Source organism: Styela clava, chromosome 4, assembly GCF_964204865.1.
Source record: "Styela clava chromosome 4, kaStyClav1.hap1.2, whole genome shotgun sequence".
NCBI classification, from domain to species: Eukaryota; Metazoa; Chordata; class Ascidiacea; order Stolidobranchia; family Styelidae; genus Styela; species Styela clava.
The window spans coordinates 8,419,376-8,445,169 of NC_135253.1; the positions used below are offsets into that span (position 1 = coordinate 8,419,376).

Genomic DNA, 25,794 nt, shown 5'->3' on the forward strand with positions numbered 1-25,794 from the left:
GGGTCCTTATTAACGGCACATGGACTTTTGGCACGGGTATAAATTCTGAATGTTTGTCGTCAACCACGAGTGTCATTTAGTCTGTCGACATCGATAAACTAAATTCCGACACAATCATCCCTCTACGCAGGTATTAATTTCAATTTTGTTTAACTACACAATTTCTTTATAGATATATTGACATGACCACCTAGCAGCCCTAGACTGTCTCAAAATATATGATAGCAGTTGTATAATAATATAAAATAGTAAAGTAAAAAAACATCCTCGACGGTTATAGGTAGGCCTTCTTTTGGTCGGTGCTGATTGATTATCTTTCATGTTGGCTTTGACTTATTGCGTTGACGATTACGATTAGCTCCGAACAAAAATATTTGTAAAATGCCTTTAATTCGAACGAAGACGCTAGAACGTGTGGGTGATATTCGATATTCTTTTAACACGAATAACGATATTCGAAGGTTTCGATATTAACATTAAATTCAAATTGGTCATCCCGGCTTCTGAGTTTTCTAATTGAACACCGAGATTACTATCGTTACTGTACAATGTATCTTAATCAGTTAAATTATATGGATACCAAACATTAATTCCATATTATGTGATATATCTTTTCGATTTGAAATAATGTGTACTATGAACAACACTCAAAGACCATTGTTTTAACCCGTCTGCCCTACACAGCACACCTAATTAAGTAATAATTACATAGTATCGGTATCGGAATATCGGTCATATCGGCCTTTTTGTAGTATCGGCGTATCGGTATCGTCGTTTTTAGCTGGTATCAGATCGGTATCGGCGACAAAAGTTGTATTGGTACATCTCTAATGTGCGTGTGTGTATTCTTCATTTGCTTATTTTACCTGGTTGGTTATGGGAATATTCAAACAATTCTGCAAGTACGTGAAATCATCCAAAATAAAATGCTACAGAAATTCTTCACCACATAGTGACATAACACAATGAAACAATCATTGAGCCAAACACCACTACATATACTATATTAGTAGTTACAAACAAGTACTTGTGATATACGTAACCATAGAATTTAGTTTAAAACTTATGGTAAGTTTGAAAATGGTAATTTTATATCAGTAAAAGTTAAAATAATGTCTGCAAAACTTGGTAACACATTTGTCTTGTTATTGAAACATATCTGGTATTGGAGCAATTATTTTTACGTCATTATAAATATTGCCAGATGCATGACTATATATATCATGTCTAACATCATAAGGGCATACCTGGTACGTTAACTTGTCGACGAGCTACTACTGGGGCACGAGAGGTAGGTTGAGTAGTTAAAGGAGCAAGTGTTCGAATGACAGGGGGTTGAGTGGGTGGTAGAGGCCTGGGTATGTTAGGTAATTGAGGCCGAATTGATCCTTGGGGGCAGGTATTACATGTTACAGGACAGTCAGTTCTCCAAGTATTTCCTGGTTGAGTACACAGGACTTTGAATTTACTACAGTCCGCAATATTGTCTCTACATATCTGAGCTGTAAATAACAACATGCGATAATTTATTATCACCAGTACATAATTGACAGTAAGATTAGTGTTATAAATACCATATTCGATACAGAATGGTATATAATATTTAATAAATTGTTAGCTCTTCAAGGTCAAAAAATATTGATATGAATGTAAAACTGATATTTTTTGATTTCAATTGAATTGCACTGGTAATTTTTGCAAGATTTTTTTATGATGTTCCATTGTTGTAAACAAATTCGATTAGAAGTTTTATAAAACTATTTATGACAGTGGGAAGCATATCAATCTTTTTGCACTTGATAGTTTATGACTCACATTCAATAACTGGTATTTTCCAGGTTGACAATTACCTAATTTTGTTGCTCAGCTCAGTGTTCTAACCATTGAAATAGTAAAGTGGGGTTCGCATAAGCTTCGAATGCAAATATCATGAAGTATATTGATGACATTTATACCCACATTTGAATGAAGAAATAATATTGTAAAGCTCATTACATTATTATATAATTACATTAAAAATATCCCTACGATACATTACAATGTCCCACATGAAAGTACACCAAACTACTAAAAGAGTACCTATGCTAAAATAGCTCAACATTTACCTCCTGCTTGTTGAGGTGGTACTGCTGGTGGAGTTTGTGGTGCCTGTGTAGTTGTAGTAGTCACTGTAGTGGCTATTTTCCCACAGGTATTGCAAGTTACTGGACAGATTTCATCCACGCCATTTGGTATACCACAAAGTTGACTTAAGTCATTACAATCATCTCTTGTATTTCTACATTGTGATGCTACTAAAATTTTGATTGAACAATTGAAATAGGAGATGCTAAAATAATTTGAACTAAATGTATCATAAGATTTTTATTTCTGGTTGTTCTGAATTATGGAGGCTTCCTGTGATCTTGTTTAGTTTTAGCAATTTTTTGAATTGTGAGAATTCTTCTGAATAATGTGCTGTTTTCAAAGTATTCAAAAACCTATATGTTACCTGGTAGAACGACAGGCCTTGGATTGACTGGTGGTGCAGGGCGTACTGGTTGTGCAGGGCGTACTGGTTGTACAGGTCGTACTGGCTCTGCAGGTTGTACTATTGAACCCCCGCTGGGGACACATTTGTTGCATGTTACAGGGCAAAGTTTATCCCAACCACTGTTCTGTATTTCGCAAAGACTTTGCCCTGCTTTACAATCTTGTCTAGTATCTTCGCATTGTGAAGCAACTGAAATAAATTTAATAATTAGGTTTGAGTAAATTGAAATGATGCAAATCGTCTGAATACAGGATAAGCAAATACTGAACAGATTATTTTTTTTAAAAAAATAACAAATTTTTTTTTCAAATAGCATTGCAAGATGAGAAATTTCAATAAATCAGAAATTATATTAAATATAAATCAATTTCACACTTTAAATTGATATAAGTTGATATCATAAGATATGAGAATAAATGTCGAATACACTAGGATATAATTACATTGAAATATTCAAATATCTCTACCAAATCCTCCTGCACAACATATTGCAATGTGAAATTTGAATCTTATAAAAACGGTTTAAAAAAATTATCACAGAAAAAGTATCATAGATCTGTAAACTGGAAATAAGAACAAAATGTCACACTTTTTAAACAAGACAAATCTATCACTTTTCTCTAACCATGGCTTTGGCTATGGCTATTCGAGAACTGAAATACTTCTATACAGTTCATTACACTCTAAGTAAAATGATGAGCACAAGCCTTGTGTTATTTCATTATAGCATTTGTCACTTCATTGGAAATGGTGGAGATGGCGTATGATAATATGGTACAGAAGTTGGCATATTGTTCTATTGTTCAATAATGACTCCTGAATGTGCTGATGATTACTCTTCAGTCAACATCGCATTTCATGTAACAACATTCTAGATGCAAGCAAATTTGGCCTTTTTACCTGGTGTAAATGGCCTTTGTGGTGTAGCTGGTTTAACCTTGTTGCACACATTGCAAGTTACTGGACAAACCTCCTGCCATCCACTGTCTTCTTTACTACAAAGTTGACTCGCTGCTTTGCAATCTGATCGAGTATCTTTACATTCGGAAGTTGATCCTAAAATATTACCGGTAATAATTGAAGATTTTATCAAATGACAATATAAGTAATGATCTTTTCAGGACTTGTAATTGTAAACGAATATAGTAATTGTTCAGCCTTTTATTTCCAACAAATGAGTAAAATATAGAGAGAAAGCATTACCTGATGTGGATGCAGGCTGTCGTACTGGTACGGCTCTCTGTGGCTGTGCAGGTTGCACCACTCGTTGTCGTTGTACAGTTCCGCCCCCACATGTATTGCAAGTTTTAGGACATTCTCTTCTCCACATATCATCTGATGCATCACATAGCATTTTGAACTCCGCACAGTTTTCTCTCGTGTCCACGCAAGCTAGTGAAAACCATATCAGATAAAACATACTGAAAATCACTTTGGTATAGTAAATAAGTTATAAAATTGTTAAGCACATGAATTTAAAAAATAGGGTTAGGTTGGGGAGAGCCCTAGTAGCTAAAGAAACCAGTTTTAAATCTCCAGTTATTTATTTTCTCATGGGCTATGTTACTTTTTGGTCTCTTTACCTTTTTCATTGTTTAGGTCATATATATATATAAGTATATTTTTATTTCGCCATTCTTCCTGCATTCTGAGGACTGAAATATTATATATAGTGATGTACATTTTCAATGCAATTCGCCTAATGTAATACCTATTTTGGATGCTTTGAAAATTGTTGTTCAATAAAACTACATTTGCATGCTGTTTTATCATTTGTCCTTTATAAAATGACATCTCGATAATTCATTGAGTACTATTCATGTGTGTTACTGAATTTTTAAATATCATTGATAGTGTAAAGATTACAATCTTTAACAAATTGCCAAATATCCATAAATACTAAATAAAAACAATTCTCACTTGGTTGAACTTGCATCAAAGGTTGTGTCGGTACTGTAACTGGAGAAGCAATTTCATTACAGGCATTACAAGTAACTGGACAAGTTTGCCTCCATGAACTGCTTTTAAGATTACAAAAATTCTTGTAATTTGGACAATTGTCTTGCAAATCTCTGCAACCTGCCACTGGAAAATGAATTGAGTTGAATGTTGGTATCAAGTAGTATTTCAGGGGAAGGCATTGTTAATTTTATATCTACCGGTATATATTATTTAAGGCATTGCAATTTTTTATGACCAAAGAAAGTCAAAATTGAAAATTAATAAATCTTTGGTGGAAATAAATTTTCAGCACTGAAATATCAAAAATGAAACAAAAATTATTATAAAACCCTCACTCTAGCCAGAACAAAATATATTACCTGCCGTAAAAGAGGAAGGAACAGGGGCAGGTTGTGTTGGTGAAACAGTAGGAAACGTAACAGATAATCCTTGCTTTTCACAGGTATTGCAAGTACTTGGGCAACGAAATTGCCATTCCTCTTTTTCACAAAAACCTGGAAGTCGGCCTATTGCCTTACATGATGGAGCTGTGTCTTCACATGGTGGCAATACTAGAAAAAACAAAGAGCCATATATAATCATGTTAATAAATTTACAATAGTGAGATGAAATAAGAAAAAAAAACTCAAACAGCACAATACACCATTTAACCCCCAGGCCAAAATCCGACCCACCCAGTCATTCAGTGTGGTCCTTGTCCTAATCCAATAATTTATGTTTAAAAGGCTCCCACATGAGTAAAAATCTACAGTTTATCCTTGCACTTGTCGCTGCGTTAAATCTTTTGCCGATTTGCGCCGTGCCTTTATTACTGTAAGACTTAAATTTTGGTGGCTTAGCTAGATGTCTGAATTTGGTTATATAGCCAGACAACAAAAAATGTTGCACACCCCTGCTATAAATAGTATATTTGATTATCATATGCAAGATTGTATGTTTTAATTGTTTGTACATCAATTTGAAATTCAAATGACTGTATATGTAACCAGTAACCAAAATCTGAAAAACTCATTACTGATCCTGCCTTAGCAAGATGATGATATTTCATAGATGCTTGACGATAAACTAAGATCTTTGGTTGACTTCTTGTTTCTTTGGAATAAGTGAATAAATATTTGCTTACCTGTACTTGTCCAAGAACCGGGAATAATAACAGTTATTTCCACTGGTTGTTGGGGTGTTGCAATCGTTGTTGCTGCTTCATTTTTATTACACGAATTACATGTAATTTGGCATATACTTCTCATGGCTTTGACAACATCTGCGGTTCCTTCAAAACACAGCTTTTTCTGAGTGGAACATGTCGATAACAAATCTTCGCACTCTGAAATATACAAATCAAATATTCATTTAATATCAACATCATTATTTAAAAAACAAAAATCATTTTATTTATCTAACATGCATGAACGAAACATAAAATGAACACAAAATAATCAGCAATCTAGAGTGCAAATTATCCAGACTTCAACTTTTCTTTCCATCTTGTTAGCTGGAATTTGAATAGTTCCAACTTTTAACAAAACATTGATATTTGAGTGAAATAGACTTTAATCATTGTTATCAAGTGAAAAATGGTGTGGTAAAAATCTGCCACATTAATGTTTGCAAATAAGATAAGGTTAGGATTCTATACTATTGGGAGCGAGACCATGGCTATGAAGCTTGGTCAAAACAGCCTCATATTGCAGTCTGATTACCAGTCCACTATAGGGAAATTAATGCTGGTCATCCAATTGAATGAGCGTGATATGAATGCTGGTCATCCAATTGAATGAGCGTGGTATATACAATATGAATGCACTGTAACTCGAATTAACATGAAATATATATATCAAGCACAGCAATCAAGCACTAACTCATATATCGATTGCTCCTATTGTATATTATACAATAAAATTTTCATTTGCCTTATTCACAGACAACACATTTTCATAGTGAATATCGCGTAGAAATGGTATTTTATCGTAGATATCAATAACTACTGAAACTAAATATTACAAATACAATCATCACGTAAAACATTAGACCTTCAGCAGGAGGCTTTGTTGAAGACACCTTGGGACAAGTATTGCAGGTTATAGGACAATCAACTTTCCATGAGCTACCAGCTTCATTACAAAGATAACTGAGTTGATCACATTCCAATAATTTATTTCTGCAAGACGGAATATCTGAAATACATAAATGAATTTTCAGAATATTTCTGCTGCAAAATTCCAATTTAATTCTAAACTTTAATTTTAGTACTACTGTTTAGTGGTTCTAAATGCTTAATGCATCAAAATAAAAGAAATTTTAAGTTGCAAATTCTGCTTGCTCTTTCGTTTTCTAGTAATCTTTTTTTTACTTCTACCATTACAAAAAATTTTTGTACTTGGAGCAGTTTGACTTGGCCTTGGTGCTGGTGTAATGATGCGAGGTGTAGCTGGCCTTCGTGCAGGTGTAGCTGGCCTTGGTGCAGGTGTAGCTGGCCTTGGTGCAGGTGTAGCTGGCCTTGGTGCTCGGGTGGGAACAACTATATTTTTACCACAGGTATTACAAGTCTTGCGACAAGTAGCTGGCCAACCACTTTGAGGCAAGTCACAAAGTTCTGGGTGTTTTGGACAATCACGAATACCATCTTTACAATCTAAGAATATCAAATTGTAAAATTACTTTGGCTTGGTATACAAATGTTGAAAACACTAAGATGTTGATAAACTATGGCTAAATTATTAACCCTATTACTGCTGTATGTGGCACTATCATCAACTATCAACTACCATTGAGCTGTACATACGGTTATGTTTGATCTGTTTTCTATGAGTAATATTTTACATGCTTTACTTTGACCTTCAGAAATGAGTAAAAATATCAGGATTAATCACATAGAAATCTGGCAGTATAAAGCACATAAATCAAGAAAATTCAGCAACAAAAGAGCCAAATTACTGAATATAAATTTGCATGTCAATTTTAAACAGATAAGGCAAAAAATGATAAGGCAAACAATAAAATAAGCAAAAATGAAAAATATTTGTTCTGATGATCACTACTATTTCGTATCTTACTTGGTTCAAGTTCACTAGTTCAATATTTTCTAGCATTACTTGATTCACTTTAATAAATCAAGTAATGCTGATGAAGTAAAACAGTCTACATATTCAGAGCCTCATTTGGCGAAAAAAAGAATAAGTTTGAAAGAAAAAGATTCTGAACCTATAACCAAGAAGTGATGATGATCTCATCATGCAATAACAAAGAATAGATAAAATAATATATGAGTGGAAAATCTCGATCAGTTAAACAAATCTAAGTTCTGTTAAAAAAGTTTCAGCTACATTCTGGAATATATGCTTAATTTCTAACTATATTATTGTGGACAGAAGTTACATCTAGCTAAAAAATAATGAACATTGTATAGAAAAAAAATCCATAACCAATGAACGGTATGCAAATTATAATTACAAAATCTTAGAAATATAATAATGAAACTATGATTAAAGATAATGAATGTTTTGCACATTTATCTCAAGAGAACGGGTATTTTGTAGTTTTGACCTTTACACACACAGCACTTATATCAGCACTTAGGCAACTTCTGGTACTTGGCGTTATAAAAATTCATGAGATGGAACATGGATTCGTATGTATATGAATTAACCGATAAAAGTTTATAATGTTACAGCAAATCTGATCCTTTTTTGAAAAGGGAAATTCCACTCAAAGAGTTATATTTTTTGATAGTCTCCCAACCGCATAAAAGTCCCTCTCACTGTTATTTTAGATTTCTGTGTTCGTTAATTTAAGTCAATGAAATTTTATTTTTCAAACAGCTTTGTTTGCAGGGAATAATTAGCTGCAAAGTCATATCTAGTTATCGTTTACTCTCTCGGTCCCCCTCGGATCACAACTCATGCACTTTACAAAAGTTGCGAGAAAATGATCTAATCAATTATTTTGTATTGTCATAAAGGCCGTTACAGCATTTCATGTATTGTGAGCTGGAATTAAAGCCGGTATTGTTATCAATTTTTATCACTGAAATGTTGTTACGTTTATGCCTGGATACCAGTCCAGGTTTAATAAAAGTATGAATTGCCATTTTAATGATCCAGTGGGCGGGGAGAAGATAACAACAACTGTAATCAGAGATTACTTGAACCAAAGAGTATCTTTGATTACTTTCACAAATATTTTTCCATGCAGAATTCAAAGCCTCCTCTCCAAGAAGGTCCAATATGATCAGGATTTGTACTTGGTGCATAAAAGATAAGCAGAAAAGCCAAATATATACCTAGAAATTATGCAGCTTACTTGGGGCAGGACGAATTTGTCTTGGTGGAGATGGAGCTGGAGTTGCTCTTGGAATGAAAGGCTTATTTGTATTTGTGTCCACAAATTCAAATACTTGGCCACATGTATTACATGTTCGACGACACAATTGTTGCCAGTATGAGTCACGATCAGAGCACAAATATTTCTTCACTTCACAATCACTGTTACTCAAATCATTTTGACAAGTTTGCTGTATGTCTACAAATAGTTTATAGTTTACACTTGGGCGAGTATTAATTTTTTTTTTCATTTTTAAACTTAACATGTTGCAACTCAATAAATGAATCAGAATCAAATTTAAATTTTAGACTGGCCATAATATCATCCTTTTAATTTGTAAAATTTTCATTTGAATTTCGGTATATGAGAATATTGGCCATTGAATCCTTAATAAATAGTTTCAAAATCAACCACAGTAATTGTCTCAAATTAAGCTCTCTAACTACAAAGGCATGATAATAATAGCTATATAATTACTACCTATATTATAATATTTCCAGACAATAATTTTGTAAATTTGATTTTATTCCACTTTGAACATCTATTTTTGAATCTTGTTATATAATTAATTTTAAAAATAAAGTCAAACATACAGATTGATGTTTGATTAGATTAATATTTCAGAATTCTTCGGTAAATTCTATCCTGATTACAGATGCACTAAAATGATGAATAAATTGTTTAATAAAGCTACAAGTTTATTTTTCATTTTTTCTTTCCAATTTTCATTTGAGAAGGCATATTAAACTCTTAACCTACAGCACTTATTTCTGAATGATGATTTAATTTTGTACAACCAAACAAAGATTTTCAAATTTAGGCATGATTCCGAATCATTCAGAGTTGCAAATTAGTTTTTAAACTGTTATGAACAAAAATATAAGAAATATAATATTGTTATTGTTATTTTGTTGATTATTACAATGGTTTTAGTTTTGAGCTCTTATTATTCATAATGATTTGAGTTAGTTTTGACGATAAATTAATAATTGATAGATTAATACATTTAATTGTTAGTGAGTTAGTTTGAACATATTGTATTGCAGCAGGTAAATTGACTTCATCAACTAAAAAGTATATTGATGCTGAATAAAAACTTTAACCAGGCCAATATTAATTTTGTATATCTTAGAGATGAGAATACAGTATTATAATTTTTCTCCAAATTTTTAATAAATATTTTACAGTAATTATAATATTTGTCCTGGTTATGAGTCTTAAACATTGATGTTTTATTGTACATACATCTGCTAGATACAATAGCTTATCATGAAACGATGATGCACTTTTGAAGAATAAATGAATAATACATTCAGTTAGTCCAAGTACCATTGGTATGTTAGTTGGTACAATATAAAATAACAGGTACCATGATGAATGAAGTATTGTGCCAGTCGCCGCCAGAAACAATGTATGTCATGCAAAATAAGTTTATGCAGATGAACATTATCAACGAAACATAGAAAGATCCAGCATATTTATGATTAAAATATTGTTTCCAAAATTTTTGTTTTCCAAGTAGAAAATTTATCTTTGATGAACACTACTATTCATCAACTAATGAGATTATATATTTGTGAAAATGTTGAATGCTATTAGCTACATGCAGTGCAGCAGTTATTGCCTTACTTTGCAAAGTTGGGGAAGCAGAAGAATTTGAAGCAGGAATATCAGTAGATTGACTTAAAGCCAGAGGCAGAGCCAAAGTACCTGGCCTGGGTTGAGTTGGTCTAGGTTGTTGTGGGCGCTGCTGATTTGGACACTTTCCACATGTCAGTTGACAGCTTTTCGCCATTATTTCAGCAATTGATCCGGTACTTGAACATAGGTTTATCGTCGAAGCACAGTTGTCAATTTTATCAATACAATTTCCAGCTACTGCAGGTCCTATCGTGTTATTGAAAAAATCAGACTTATGCTGTCATAATAGTGTCATAACCCAATGACATACAAAAAATTTATCCAAACTTCATAAATCAATTTTTTTACATAGTAGAATAAATTTTTATTCAAGTATGCAAAGATTGAATTTGACAACAAAATGCCAGAAAGTCAACAAGTTTCTTCCAGTTTTCACTCAGCCAAGTAGGAATAATTTGTTATCAATTCTACATGCCTGGAACATCTTAAATAATTTGAAACTTACCATATGCAAAAGCCTGGTAATTAAAAGTAAAAAACTCATCTGCTCTTAGTTAGGTCCATGAGTTTAATATGTGATATTATAAGACAAGTACAGTACTTTTTATAGACTATGGTGTATTATATTAATCTGTAAAATACATCTAAGCACCATGATGATAATGGTATTAATGTAGTATATTGAAATATTAATTTTTATCGATTTGGTTATAACAGAAAAACTCAGTTTAATAGAATTCAAATGATTATACATCTTACTTGGAGTTGGAGTTGCTGTTTCTATTAACTGTAGAATAGCTTGTGTAGGCGACACAGCTGGAACAAAGATGGTTGCAGGTTTTCCACACATGCCACATGTTTTTTTACAATTTTCTCTCATGCCATCTCCTATTTCACCCTTTTCATTACAAGAAGCTTTTGCTCTTTCACAATATGAAACTCTGTCAATACAATCAGCTGAAAATAGCACAAAATAATAATTTTATGAGAGCGCAACCAATAATTTATTCTCCCTAAAGAAGTCTTTCAACAAACAAAAGTGAAGACATTCATAATGGAGGAAAAAGGTGAATGAATGAATAGTTCTTGTTTTGCTATCATTCTAAAGTTGATCTGAGTAGTAAATGGAAGTTGCGTTTGTACGCTGTCAATCTCGTGTGACCAATATAATACATCAGGCTAAAAGCTTGCTGGGATATTTATTAAAATAGTAAATAGCAAGGCGTGCATCATTACGAGGAATATTAGCACTCACCCCATTACTTCATATGAGTTTGAATATTTTATATGAAATCAATATTTCTATATCAATATCAATATTTGAAACCCAAACGAAAATTTAATGCATGAAATGAATGTGAAAGACTAGTGATTAAAACAGGAATTTTTTCCAAGTTACATTCTAATTGTAAACAATTTTTCATTAGAAATACAATAAGATTGAATACATACACTGTACACCAGTTGGAACTGTTGGAGTTGGATTGACCGGTTGAATAACAGGGTCAGAAGTTTTTTTTGGACAAGTGTTACATGTCTTTGCACAATTTTCCCTCATGGCATCACCACCTGGACCATCATTGTTACATGAAGTAATTGCATTTTCACAAAATTTTACTCTGTCTATGCATTCACCATCAACCGGAACTGAAAAATGAAATGAATGTAAACAGGTTATGCAACAACAGTTCAAATAAGTGGTGTCGACCTCTCTTTCGCCCTAAGCAAATACGCAACATGATATTAAATTCTGATGATAATGAAAAGATTGGACCAGATTAGAGTTAATGAGCAGGAGGAACAGTTGCAGGCTACTCAAGCAATATGGCATAAGATGATTGAATTTGCGGGTAATTGGAGTGTTATACGCATGTTGGGATAATTGAGTAAACTTAAATTATCAAGTAGGCTTCAGATTAAGTGAATTAAATTATGTATTATCAGTTAGAGACACTTACCATAAGGTGTGGGAAGACCAGTAGCAAGAGTTATTTCCAAGACAGTTGCTGGTGTAATTGCCGCAGCTGCAGCAGACACCTCATTACATGCATTGCAGGTAAGGGGACAATTTTTCCGCATGCTTTCGACATCTTTTGGATCACCAGTTGTACAAGTTGACTTGAGTTGTTTACAATTTTCTGGATACTTATCTTTGCATTCTTTATAAGATATATATAAATCATATAAATGATCTCAGTTGTATAATATTTTTCTCCACTCAAACAAAAACACCAGTTCAAGTGTTTGATTTTTAACCAGTCAATAAGTATAACAGAGTGAAGTCCCAGTTAAGAGTTTCTACTAACAAACACATAACAAATGCTATTAAAAAGGACTATGTTTTATTCAATCATATATAATTTGTATATATATGTGATGTGACAAATAGGTCACCAAATACAGATAAATATTCTCAACAATGTATAAATAAACTAATAACCAAATCTTTGAAAAATATTTCTGTAAATTAACAGAAACATTTTAAATAATAAAACCTAAAATTCTATATGTGCATATAGAGAAAAAATAGAAAATTTATTGAGATAGATATAACTTCATCTAACATTTTTGTTGTATTGTAAATATCCAATTCTTATTACCTCTTCATCTAAATATTTTCAAATATAGCATTTTAAGATATATTACCACTATGGACAATTGCTTTGGGGCAAAATCCACAAGTCTTGGCACAGTAAAGTTTCATATCTTCTCTTTCTTTTGGATCATTACAATTAGCCTTGATTTCATCAGTTTTGCATGCAAGAGGATAATCATCTTCACATGGAGGTGCTATTAAAAAAATTATAAACAATGACTTTGCAAATGAAAAAAAATATGTGATGTATCCACTGTTCCGGGAGATCAATAAAAAAATTGAATTCTACTTTCCTTACACAAAAGCAAAGAAATTATTCATTCAGATGGCCAATTTTTCTTTTTTGTGTTACAGCTATTACAAAGATATTTTGCTCATAACAAATTTCCCACCTGTTGGTGTGGGTTTGGTTACAACTGCTGCAGTTGGAGCAGGAAGAGTTCTTTGGGGTACAGACAGAGTTTTCTGAGGTACAGTTGGAGCTGCCCTTGGTTTGCTTGGTGGAGCCTCCTTACACTTGTTACAGGTCTTTCTACAGATTTTCTCGCTGAATGTTGCAGTACTACACAGAGCGGTAAAATTTGCACAGGTTTTTGAAACGTCTTCACACTTTTCTACAGGCGCAGGAGCTGTGTACCATAATAATATTCTTTATAAAATATCTTTGAAGAATGAATGAACAATCACATCAATAGGGGTTTAAGAAATTTGTCTAGTTTAGGTCCAGATAACTGTACAGTACGCAACCATTAGCACATTGCTCAGGTATTTTCATATTAAACTTGAAGTCAGAGAAAAAACAAGACATCTGACATTCGTAACTTTTGCTTTTCCAAAATTAAAAGTGCTATAAAAGTGTCGCTGACTAGATGACTCATTGAGTCTATTCGCGACCCAGCGTCAATTGCAATGAATCAATGTTTTTCGTTTTTTCAGTTTACTGTGTTTTTCTTTTGCCTCATATTGATTCTTGCATGACGAAATAAAATATCTGAATCTGAATCTATAAATTGATGTTTTTCTTGTTTTGCTGTTATTTAATTCCATGCAAACTTCATTTTACAGATCATTTAACAGAGAATATATAAAGATCCAGGTACTGATGAAGGTATGTGGCATGAAATAGTATTAATCAATCATAATTAGATGAATGTGCTTATATGTGTTCAATGAGTGAATGATTTAGTCTTAGTCATAATCAAGTTAGTTTTTTCTCTCCAGTAATAAAATAGCATTAAAATTGAGTAAGATCAGAATCAAAATTTTTTCTGGGTAATGGGAAGATGCAGGGAACCAAAGCTGGTTATGAGACAGTGACACATAAGGCTATAATATCTAATTAAAAATTCTAAGTTAGGAAATTTTATCTTTCAGGGTGCTGCCAAGCCACAAATTTTGCGGTATATACCGGTAGATTAAACTGCATCATTGATATGTTCATTATAGTTCAGGTGATGAAAACTCCTAGAAAAAGGTTAATAGCATGCAAATGTATACAGTAATCAACCACCCGTAAAATAACAACAAAATACAGAAAATGAGAAAAGCTTACTTTAAAAATGCATCTTCTCAAATTATGATGAACTTGACAATATCATGACAAAATGAATGTTTTGGATTTTACAAGTTTTTATGGAGAATCAAAATTTGGATTGAATAGGTTGCAACATACATGACAGCATGACAATATCTTACTGAAACAAGTGCAGGCTTTTGTGGCTTTTACTTTGCCATTACATAATTCTTTTGGAGCTCGACGTCCATCAAAATAACTACAATATCTAGTTCTTTTAGTTTCCCCTTTACAGTTTGTTTTTGGACAATCTGTCCATTCTGACCATTTTGAGAGTTTTGGTGCTGTGCACAATACATAAGATAATATAAAAAAAACAAAAACATGACGAGTATCATAATTGGCCCATATCACAATATAATTGTTTATAACACATTAAAGCAATTTTGATAAAAAATGAGAAGCAGATTATAATTGTTAAATAGCTAGCCCCATATATCAAACTTCAGCAAGTTACAAAAGTAAATATAATAGGATCATTGATTGAAATAGCATACCATTCAGTTTGCTGAAATAGCACTGTTTGGGATCATTTGCAGCATTACTGTCGAAACAACACTTTTGAGCCAAACATTGTTGTTGCGTTAATCCTGTCCCGCATGTAACTCTAGAAACAGATAGGGATGGGATAAGGCTTAGGATAAATTTGAGGTTCAATTTTAAAATCGTCCACTAGTGTTAGCTAATAAATTTGTTTTCTTTGACAGTTTGAGTGCAGGGCTGTAATGATCACTCACACATATTGTTGGTCTACACTCTACAGCAGCGGTTCCGGAACAATGGGTCGCGACTCACTGGTGGGTCGCAAAAGGAATCTTAGTGGATCGTGAAAAGATGTAGAAAGCTTTGATTAATTATACTGGTTATTAGGATCGGTGGCGACTCGAATACGTAAATCTTCAAAAAAACAAAAGAAATAAAATTGATAAGTAAAAATAAGATGATCTCTTTCAACGAAATAGTAAGTATAACATGAGATCATGTTATTTTTACTTATCGCTTTAATACTATCTCGTTCGAGCATCCTTGTGGTGAGTACCACATACGAATCTAAAGTAGAAAGTAATCAAGAAGAAAGGTTTAATACACAATATCCAAGTTCCCCAAATAAAATTGAATTTAAATTCCAATCTGTAAATATATCTTTTTTACGACCTTCTCAAAGAAACAAAAATTTGCTACACAAAGAATGATCATGTGGCTTTTTTACACATAGCAGTTTTGTACACTGTACAGCACTTCTTACCGTGTTTCCCCAAAATTCAGACAGGATTTAGATTTATTTTATTTTGAAGAATAACACTAAGTTTTTCATTTTTTATAAGAGGTCTTTTGTGTTCATTTATTAAAAATAAAATTACACTGTAGAAAATCACGAGATTTTTTAATAAACATTATATAAAAACCGACATCCATTGTTTTTATTTATATTTCCTATACAAAAATCAAGTGACAAATATCATATTTATGATTGTGACATCACACAATCTTGAATAGTGGTGTGATCTTCAGCTTACCTCAGGTCATTTAACCTTTCCTCTCCCACACATTTAAATGTATTTTAAGGGTTTAATTAAATTCATTTTTAAAATTCAAATTACGGTAGGTCTTATTATCAGGCCAGGTCTTATTTTCGTTTCCTCCATCAATGTTTTATTAATTTATTGAAGTTAAATGGGTTGCCATAAGCTGTGGTAAAAAATAGTGGGACCCAACTATAAACTGCTCTACAGCACTTAATCCGGGAAAAAGTCATTCTAAATATTTTTAAGAAGCGTAATCAAATATAACTCCATAACTCCTGCAACAGAAATCCTATGAACATTGCTTATCACATAGATTTTGTTAGAGATGTAAAAATTGTTATTAAATTAAAACGAAGAGTATACCATTTACCTTTTAGAATTGTCAACTACACATTCTGGAGGAGGTGGCTGTACCTGTGGTTGCTGTTGCGTCACAACTAGAATGAGATTTAAAAATAAATATATTACAGATTATAATGCTTTCATTCTATATGAATATAGACAAGTTCACCAATTTTATAGTGCTTTAGTAAAAGATAAATTGAAAATAGATTGTGACTAATTACTGTAATTACTTAATGGTAACTCCGTTCTTCTTGTATGCATAGATCTTTGGGAAAAACTCTCTAAATCTTTTAAACTAACCTACATATACTTTATTACTCTATAAATGCAAAGTACAAATGTAAATTTACATTTTATGAAATCTAGCAAATGAGTTATAAAGCTTTTTGATTTTATATAGTGGATGTAAGTCATGTTTCAATATCTCTTATCAATGATAAGTAAACACAAGGTCATCGAATAAACGGAAAACTATGTTCTAATTTGAACTTGTGTGATGCCATAAGAGATATGAAATACCGTGACCACTCAACTAATCTAGAATAGGTGATCGTAGGAATATTCATTTGTCTTGCAAACTAGACAAAATATGATCAATATACCTGGTATTTGAGGTTGCACTGGTGGAGGTGCTGAAATGAAATATGAAACATTGCACATACTCTATATTCTGAAACTTCTTTTTATGAAATTTAAATTTGAAATGTGAATAAAATTGCAGAAGTATTATTTCAGTTTTCAAACACTCGAATGTCTCAAAAAGCTCTTAATTAGTAGAGTACCATATAAATGTGGCGTTTCTAGCGTGAAACCAATGTTTGTAAAGTTTTGTTTGTAAACCATGTTTACCCAAATGGCCCAGAAACCAAACAATTATATTTTAATAATTTCAATGATAGAATAATTTAATATCGGTTTTGGATTGGTATAGTTGGCGATTGAATGTATCGAATTGTCACAAAATTTTATAAGGCAGTCACAAAATTGGACTAAAACCCTTCTGATCTATAACAAAAACAATAAAAGGATTCACTGTAGGAACAATACTGAAGCACAAAATATCTTTTCAACATACTCAAAAAACGTTTTCTGGATTAAAAGAAAAAATTTTTGATCAAGATTACGTCTAGTAATCCCTTTAACATTGTAAACTTAAACATTCAGTATAGAGGAACTCAATACTTACGTGGTACAAGCTTTGGACAATCTGAAAAATGCAAATAAAAAATAGGTAATAAACGTAAAATCTACTCAAATTGCGTAACATTTTTATGTATGATCCTGGGAGCTAAATAAGCACAAATCCAGGCACATCACTACATATTAGGATAGGATCTACATTTTTATCCCGGGGGAGAGGTACGTCGATAAGACGGCTTATCCATATGGCGAACCACGGCCTCTCGTCCGGTTACCATTCCATGTCGAGCATGGGATTAGTTAGTTACTTGTTTTTCGGAAGCATGGACTTGACGGTGGAGGAAGCCGTAACCGACTAGCGGTTACGTGAACCACCCTACGGCGACGAGGAGTCCAGCAATCCTCTCGCACATAACCATCCCGCATGAGATTCGAACCTGCGAACCCACGCAGAGTAATTAGAGGTGTGGTGGCGAGCGTATTCCTTACGCTTATCACGATGAGCCACACCGCCGCGCCTAATATTCAACCATTGCCGCATTGCTCTGAGCATCGGGTTTATGATTGACATCACGTCGCTTATTACCTCAAGATTATGCATCAAAGGACTGCTGGATTTGTCGCCGTCGCTGAGTGGTTCCATGTTTCACGAAACTATGGGGCTATCAGTTTTCCTTTACCGGTGCAGAAATATCGAAATATACCCAAGATTTTCACAACTCCAGTGAGGTGTCTCGCCGTAAAATTTAAATATATCAGTCCGTTGTAATTCCTTTCTCTTTGAGAGGGCACTTGTAAGCTAAGCAATATCGTTCAAAGAAATGGTAATAATACAATACAGAAAAAAAAAATTAACAAAATATGTATTTACTTTGGCCAATGACAGGTGGTCGAAGTGCTTCATAACACCAGAATTGGCTTAGCGGGCCTGGTCGAAAGCAACATCCCTTCCCAGTACATTGTGGCCCAGTTATGCCTGGAAATCCACAATCGATTCTAGAGTAAAATTGCATTAATGTTATGATAAATATGTCAAATACACTAAACTTGTTAATTCATAAATTTGGATACCACATATGCGCTGGAAGATCTATATCTGGTTAGTTATTTACATAACTGACCTGGGCATATATAAACCTGAATCAGTAAATGACTGAACAGTCTCACAAATTCTCAAAATCGTATTCTCTACTTTTGTAGATAATGTAATAGTAATAGTCTGTGCTTCAAAGTAGAATAGAATTACTTTTGAAATATATTTGTTTAAAGTGACAGTTACATATTTAGTGTGAGTGTGCTGTTGGGGGAACACGCACAACTGCAATGGATGTAGGAGAAAGATTTATATATAACACATCGATTCGATTAATAATATCATGTTCATCGCCTATTTAAGTATGTGAGTAATCAGTTTCGCACAACATTCCGATCACATTTTTTATGCATAGAGAGCAGTCTAAGATCCAAGACTAGGTGTTGTACATTACTGTTCGTCAGTTCGTTGTATGCCATTTAACACAATACGTTTCACAGTGATACTGTAATAATGTACCTCGTTTTCAGCAAGTTTCAGATAAATTCATCAATATTTAAATTAGCCTATTTTATGACGGCTATGAATTTTAGTAACGGTTATTAAATCTCATTCAAAAATTTAATATACAGTTTGTGCGACAAATATATCACTTATATCACCGGGGAAATGTTTTAAAATTGTTCAGCCAGTGAGAAAAATCTGAAAAATGACATTAATTTTGCTGTTGAACAACTCCTCTAATTATCTAATTAAAGAGGCAAAGAAGTGATTTATTTCAACAATATAATATTACAATTTATAGGGTAGGAAAAAAAATTCTTTTCGCGCATTAATCAACAAAAATAACTCTTTTCACTATTATATATAAATATTCATTATGTGCCTCTATATTATGCTCTCGTTTAAAAAAAACAGATTTCGTACATGATCGAGTGAACTGAAAGTTATTAAGCCAACTTACTGAGCCGCGGGTACCACCGCACAACACTCTGCAGTAGGAGCTGGCAGTTGTTGTTGAGGCTGCTGTGGTTGTTGGGGTTGCCGTGGTTGTTGGAGTGGCTGTGGTTGTAGGGGTGGCTGAGGTTGCAGTGGCTGTTGTGGTTGTTGGGGTTGTCCAACAAATTGTCCTGTTCCGCCAATTTGAGGGCCAGATAAAAATCCGTTGCCTACCGGTAATCCGAAACCGTTTTGGGTATTCTGATCACCAAAACCTAGAGGTATGATCGGCTGTTGTACATTGTCAAATTGTCCATCTGCCAAAATAGAAAAATTTAGAATGAGAAATTTACGAAACTAGATGTCATAAAGAATGTCGCGCTTGTCCGTCGAACTTCTTAGCAAACTCGGTGCTCGGCTACGGGAATGGAACCGGTACCGACAGAGCACATATATTTTGTTCACTTCTCCAATAGACATGCGCAACTGTGTATTTATTGAACAGATCATTGAACAACCTTCGTTGATAAACTTCTAGGTGCTTGTCATGGAATTGAAGAATACTTCATACGTGAAAGATTGGGTGGAACAATGCTAAGAATTTTTCAAAATTTGGTAGAGTGAACTAAATTGATAAAAATTCAGTTTTGTGGTCGGCATTTATAGGTAACTAACGACGAGTGCTATTGTATACGAACTCTTATAACCTTCGAACGAAAGTCAACCTGCGGGACAACGCTCCACACAAGAGGATAATTACTCGCACTAGCCATTGATTTAACCCAAAATCTTTAGCCGCGTGCCTTCAGGTACCTAGCGAAATCTAAATTATTTCGGGACAATAAATATATATGTACGGCTACTACGGCGTTCGTCATTGGCTACGAGTTTTTACTCGCTATCGTGTCATTTTTAGGGGAGTGCTCACTACCACGACAGGTATGAAAAACTTACAAATATTTCATTCGTTAAAAAATTTATTTTTAATCAATCATTCAACGCTTTACACAACGCAAGTATTGCTTATTAGCAAAACTAAAAGTTTATTTTTAATCCGCATTCGAGTAAAACTTGAAATTGATATGTTCAAATTTTTTCCTAAAGGTAACAAGTAAACAAAATAAAGAAAAGAAATCCCATGACGTACTTTTTTCAACTCATCGCTTCTAATATTTAGAAATTCTAAAAAAACACATAATTCTATTTTTTTGTACAAAATGAACAAACAGTAATAGGTACGATTATTATTGGCAAAACTGCTTTGTGGTGTCTGTCACCCCCGCAATGATCCGAAAAGTCATAACACAACATAGAACGAAAACCAGGTAGTGAATGGCTGTGTATGGAACGCGTATGTACAACTAATTAGCGATAGTATCTCAGTATACGATAAATTTTATATGGCCTCAAGGTCTTTTGTTTCAAATATCTTCATTTTTGTGTTGTTACGTATATGGTTTCATGGTATTTAATTTTTAGGAGATATTTTAGCGCCGGCTGGAGATTAGACAGCGTGTCACTTATGCGTTAGGACCTAATATTATTGGGAGAAAGGAAATACGGTTCGGCTTTGATTGCCACATTTTAAACACGGAGACATCAAATTCATAGCTGGACGCAACGCTCCAGCGCAACGCTGGGCGCAACATTTCCAGTCCGTCGCCAAAATGATTATTTCATATATATTGGATAAATAAGAGACATTTTGCGGGTTATTAGATTATTTGATGTATTGTAATTGACGGCTATGAATTTTAGTAACGGTTATTAAATCTCATTCAAAAAATTATTATACAGTTTGTTCGACAAATAAATATAATATCACTTATATCACTAGGAAAAAGTTTTAATATTGTTCAGCCAGTGAAAAAAATCTGAAAATTGACATTAATTTTGCTGTTGAACAACTCTCCTTATTATCTAATTAAAGAGGCAAAGAAGTGATTCATTTCAACAATATATATCACAATTTATATGGTATGAAAAAAATTCTTTTTGCGCATTTATCAACACATATATAACTCTTTTCACTATTATATATAAATATTCATTATGTGCCAAAAAATTCTATGAAAACTCCATTGGTATAAGAATGTACGGACGAGTATGCATGTACATCCGTCAGTTATTTTTCGATTGGCGACATTACACTTATTGCACGCTTAGGTGTGTTAAAAATCGGATACTTGAAAACCGCCTTGCGGCAAAATTTGTGTTTGTGTTCATTTGTTGACAAACACGCGTTAGCTAAAACGAGAGAATTTCTATAATTAAACTATTGGAATTTTTCGACAAATATATAAATTGCAAAAGCATACTTTTAAGAACGAGAGAATGCCCAAGTTTCGTTAAAATACTTGCTTCGTAGTTAAAACTAATATAGTACTTCGTAAATCATACTTTTAGCTATATACACAGATTAAATCGGCAAATTTGTGGAAGACATTTCTTATTACTTGGGTTTATGTATTACTTTTCGACCGAAAGTTGACTTTCAGTAAAAAATCAAGGGTTAATACCGCACACTTTTAATACCTATTGAAATGTATATTTGTAATCAACGAATCAATTTGTATGTAGACTCTAAGCCTTATGATCTTAAGAAATTGCTTCAACTTTGAAGCGAAAAATAAAAAATTGGGTGCTCAGTCCCTCATCAAAATTTTTCTTCTGAGGTACAGTGTGTAAATTTAGAAGGTATTTTTGATTAGTGCGTCCAACTATCCATGATTGGCTATAATGAAACTCAAATAACATTAGAAACAATATTACACTCCAAAATCCTGAAAATTATTACAACTTGAAGTAGGATAAATATATAAAACTATGTATTCGAAATTCTTCGATAGTTTTGTTCAACTGTTCAACCTATAAAGGTTACACCCGTTTAATTTAAAAACCGACTGAATATTACTGTCGCAAATCCGTTCATTTTTCGATCTGAACCGAATTTCTTTATTCCTAACTCTACCTAAGCACTGCAATACATCCCCAACATTGAAAATAATTATAGCCAACTTGCATCACTCATTTCCCAACAAAATATATTTAATCTTTTTTAATGGTCCGGCAGCGGCGATGGCAATTATATCTATTATAAGCAATACTTAAATCTCGATTGTTCTAATATTCTAAAATTATGTGCTTGCATTATATATACTCCTAAAATTATAGGTTTCACACGAGGAAGTTTGTCATTGGGTAAAGGTTTTAAAGTATTAAAATAACGAGCTTATATTTTTAAAATAGATATTTAATTTATTGGCAAATGACATGCAATTTTAATTTCAGCTTCACTATTTCCTATAATCTGAATTTAAGGCGAGCAGTGGCTGTTGGAAAGGGCGGTGGGTTTGGGAGTTTAATATTCTGCCAAGTTCGTCTATAGTATACTATATTGAACAACAGAATGCTATTTTTTGCCTCTTAAAACTGTTTGCCGCTATTTCGATCGTTCGTGATGCCTTCCTGATGACTATCACAGGCACTAAATTTAACAAATTATATTTTACATTCGATACCGGAAAGGATAACTTTTTTATTTATTTTCAGTCATACGAAACGATACTGCAGAAAAATAAAATTGCTTTATCGCAATGATTTGACATTTTTTATGGCGTCACTATCGTTATCATTTTGGTATCAGGTTCCGTCAGTCATCCAATTATATAGATTTTATCAAGACAGGCTCAAATTGTTTTTAAATTTGCCAATAAAAAAACAATAGCTATCAAGTTTTTTTGTCGATGGGTTGCTACTCTTCAAAATGTGCAAAATTAAACGTTTGGACCTCATTTTAACATCTTCAACGAGGGGCACCTTGAAGTCCACACAAGTTAATAAACTGCTTAATTTTTTTCCAACCGAGCCATCCTTAGCTAATGGTTTATACTGTATACCTACCTACAAATGTACCTTTCGTAGAGTTACACGGAAGCGATGCGTGTAATCTACTGAGCTATTTAACAATAATTACGATTAAATATTACTGAACCTTAAAAAAATATTACGAATGCAAAATAACATCATTTCATCATATTTTTAATATATCGTCACGCTAATAACCGAATTGCGTAAGTCATTTTTAGCAGTTTTGAGAAAAACGTAAAAAACTTCCTAATGATATTGTTATGCCATTGAGAGTCAATAATTTGCCATGGTTCAATTTTTTGATCGTAGCCGGATTTAAGTTAATATGTATGACGCAGTTATGTGCCGTCATATTGGGGCTCTGTGACTTAGGCAGGAATGTGTCTATGACTTGGGGACATACGCAATTTTGCAACTTGACTATATCCACCAGTCCTGAACACCATACATTCCAAAAACGAATGCAATTCTCAGTGTCTACGATGACTAATCCCCAAAATAGCTAATCTGTTTCAATTACATTATTTTTTATGTTTAAAAATATATATTTCGTCAATATAACACGCTCTGCACACCCACCGAAACAAGACCAAGATTAAATATAACGAATAAAACAGCAATGCACCCAATATAAAAACCAACCAAGTTGAAGTGGAATCGGACAGTGAATATCACTGTGCATCAAGTGCAAGCCTTCCTATACTGTAGTATAAATTCAAATTTATAAGCGCTAAGCTAGAATCTGAGATACAAAAACTCGAAAACATTTCGCAGAGGTTACTTTGCCTTTGTGACGTCACAATAGTCTTACGATAACAATGATAATTCATTATGACGAAACAATTGCACAAATGTGCATGTCATACAAAATCTCTATTTTTATGGGTTTCGGAATTCTTGAAATAAAATCTGAGTTAACAGACAGGCGCGCAGAATTACATAAATACCTATTTTATAAAAAATTCAAAATCGCCAAAAATGACTTACGCAATTCAGTTATTAGCCTGACGATATTATATTTATTTCTTGTAGCCGGTTCTTGTTATTGCAACACCACACAAAATGTCTGAAATTATGATAGTTTTCAAGCACAAAAACGATTTTCAAACCACCAGACCTTTGATGCCACTACGACGCCCCTTTGGTCATGAAGTTAGTTTGCAAGCATGACAAACTTTATTCAAAAAAAAAGATCGGTATTATCCATAACGATAACCAGGTTAAAGATTTCGATTGAGCGCCAACTTGAAACTTTTTATTTTGTAAATATTTATGTCAACAGTAAATGCGAGCGAAAAAAAAATGTTTATTTCCAGGATGACATTACGTGAACCTTGATGATAAATATATAATACCTCTTGCATCAGCGTCCTTTTATCCGATGGTATATGTGGGTACATATATTACATTCTTTTATTAGTCATGTTTATTTTGTAAATAATCATACAAAACGAACGAGGTTAGCAGAAATTTTTATTTAATAATGAATAGTAGGTAATAAACAATAGAATTTTATATTTGCATTTTCTTTTATTATTTAATGCAAAATAATTTCAATTCGATTAGCCAACATCTCATAAAACCTTTACCTAATTTTAATATCGTTTATAGGCATTATATATAGAGCGAGTAGCTTGGAACGGCGATCTTGCAACAACGTGCATTTTTGCCATATAATACCCTTGGAAGTGTGCAGACGTAGGATGTTTTTCATTTCAGTAACACACAACCAATATTGATTGCTTGTCCAAGAGATGCTATTCATTAATGCAGCACAGCAAACCGTGCTGTTGTAGCAAAAACAATAATTACGAACTATGGACTGTAATTCTCTATATAAAAAATATATAAAAGATCGTACCTGTTGCAGTAAAGCAAAGAAGTCCAACAAACACGGAGATCATACGAAAATTCATCCTCTTTTCCCGGCTACAGAAGAACAATGATTAGACCTAGATTAAATTTCTGTCATTTGGCTCAGGCAGCCTGCAAAATCGCCTGAGGGCAGACACACGACATTTAATCAGCGATTTCATCTAACTAGCATAATTTGGCATAAATCGCGCCTTTGGGGATAAATTAGGCGCATTGGCTTCCGAATATAATCGCAGAAATCGGTGTACGCTATTGGAACGACACGTAAAATCAGCAAGGTTTCCAAGTAACTCGAGTAAAAATATTCTTGTCGGTTCGAGTTATGTGATTACATGGCGTTCCTTGATGAATTCTTCATTGACGGCGTTGCGACATTGACCTATTCTTGATTAAACTATGCCTACACAGTCATGTTGCTGCAGCCTGTATATGATTGAGTTG

The 25,794-nt window shown here is 33.2% G+C and overlaps 1 protein-coding gene across 8 annotated transcripts in view; it reads right to left on the minus strand.

Moving 5' to 3' along the window:
- The window catches only part of LOC120325879 (uncharacterized), a 28,109-nt gene extending 2,612 nt beyond the window's left edge, over positions 1–25,497 (minus strand). The window contains exons 1-24 of one of the 8 annotated variants that reach the window (XM_078111421.1): positions 25,340–25,497; positions 19,634–19,925; positions 18,508–18,632; positions 17,683–17,703; positions 17,099–17,128; positions 16,522–16,588; positions 15,123–15,232; positions 13,445–13,681; positions 13,103–13,246; positions 12,415–12,615; positions 11,909–12,103; positions 11,216–11,413; positions 10,526–10,702; positions 8,795–9,013; positions 6,873–7,127; positions 6,526–6,669; positions 5,619–5,819; positions 4,855–5,046; positions 4,454–4,618; positions 3,737–3,925; positions 3,434–3,589; positions 2,492–2,722; positions 2,106–2,294; positions 1,248–1,502 (exon numbers count right to left, since the gene is read on the minus strand). In XM_078111421.1, the coding sequence (XP_077967547.1) occupies positions 1,248–1,502; positions 2,106–2,294; positions 2,492–2,722; positions 3,434–3,589; positions 3,737–3,925; positions 4,454–4,618; positions 4,855–5,046; positions 5,619–5,819; positions 6,526–6,669; positions 6,873–7,127; positions 8,795–9,013; positions 10,526–10,702; positions 11,216–11,413; positions 11,909–12,103; positions 12,415–12,615; positions 13,103–13,246; positions 13,445–13,681; positions 15,123–15,232; positions 16,522–16,588; positions 17,099–17,128; positions 17,683–17,703; positions 18,508–18,632; positions 19,634–19,925; positions 25,340–25,394 (4,048 nt within the window). In that variant the 5' untranslated portion in view covers positions 25,395–25,497. Of the gene's footprint in view, positions 1–1,247; positions 1,503–2,105; positions 2,295–2,491; positions 2,723–3,433; positions 3,590–3,736; positions 3,926–4,453; positions 4,619–4,854; positions 5,047–5,618; positions 5,820–6,525; positions 6,670–6,872; positions 7,128–8,794; positions 9,014–10,444; positions 10,703–11,215; positions 11,414–11,908; positions 12,104–12,414; positions 12,616–13,102; positions 13,247–13,444; positions 13,682–15,122; positions 15,233–16,521; positions 16,589–17,098; positions 17,129–17,682; positions 17,704–18,507; positions 18,633–19,633; positions 19,926–25,339 lie in introns of all 8 variants that reach the window. The other 7 variants (XM_078111419.1, XM_078111418.1, XM_078111420.1 and 4 more) reach the window with 7 other exon arrangements.
- Positions 25,498–25,794: the final 297 nt, after the last annotated feature.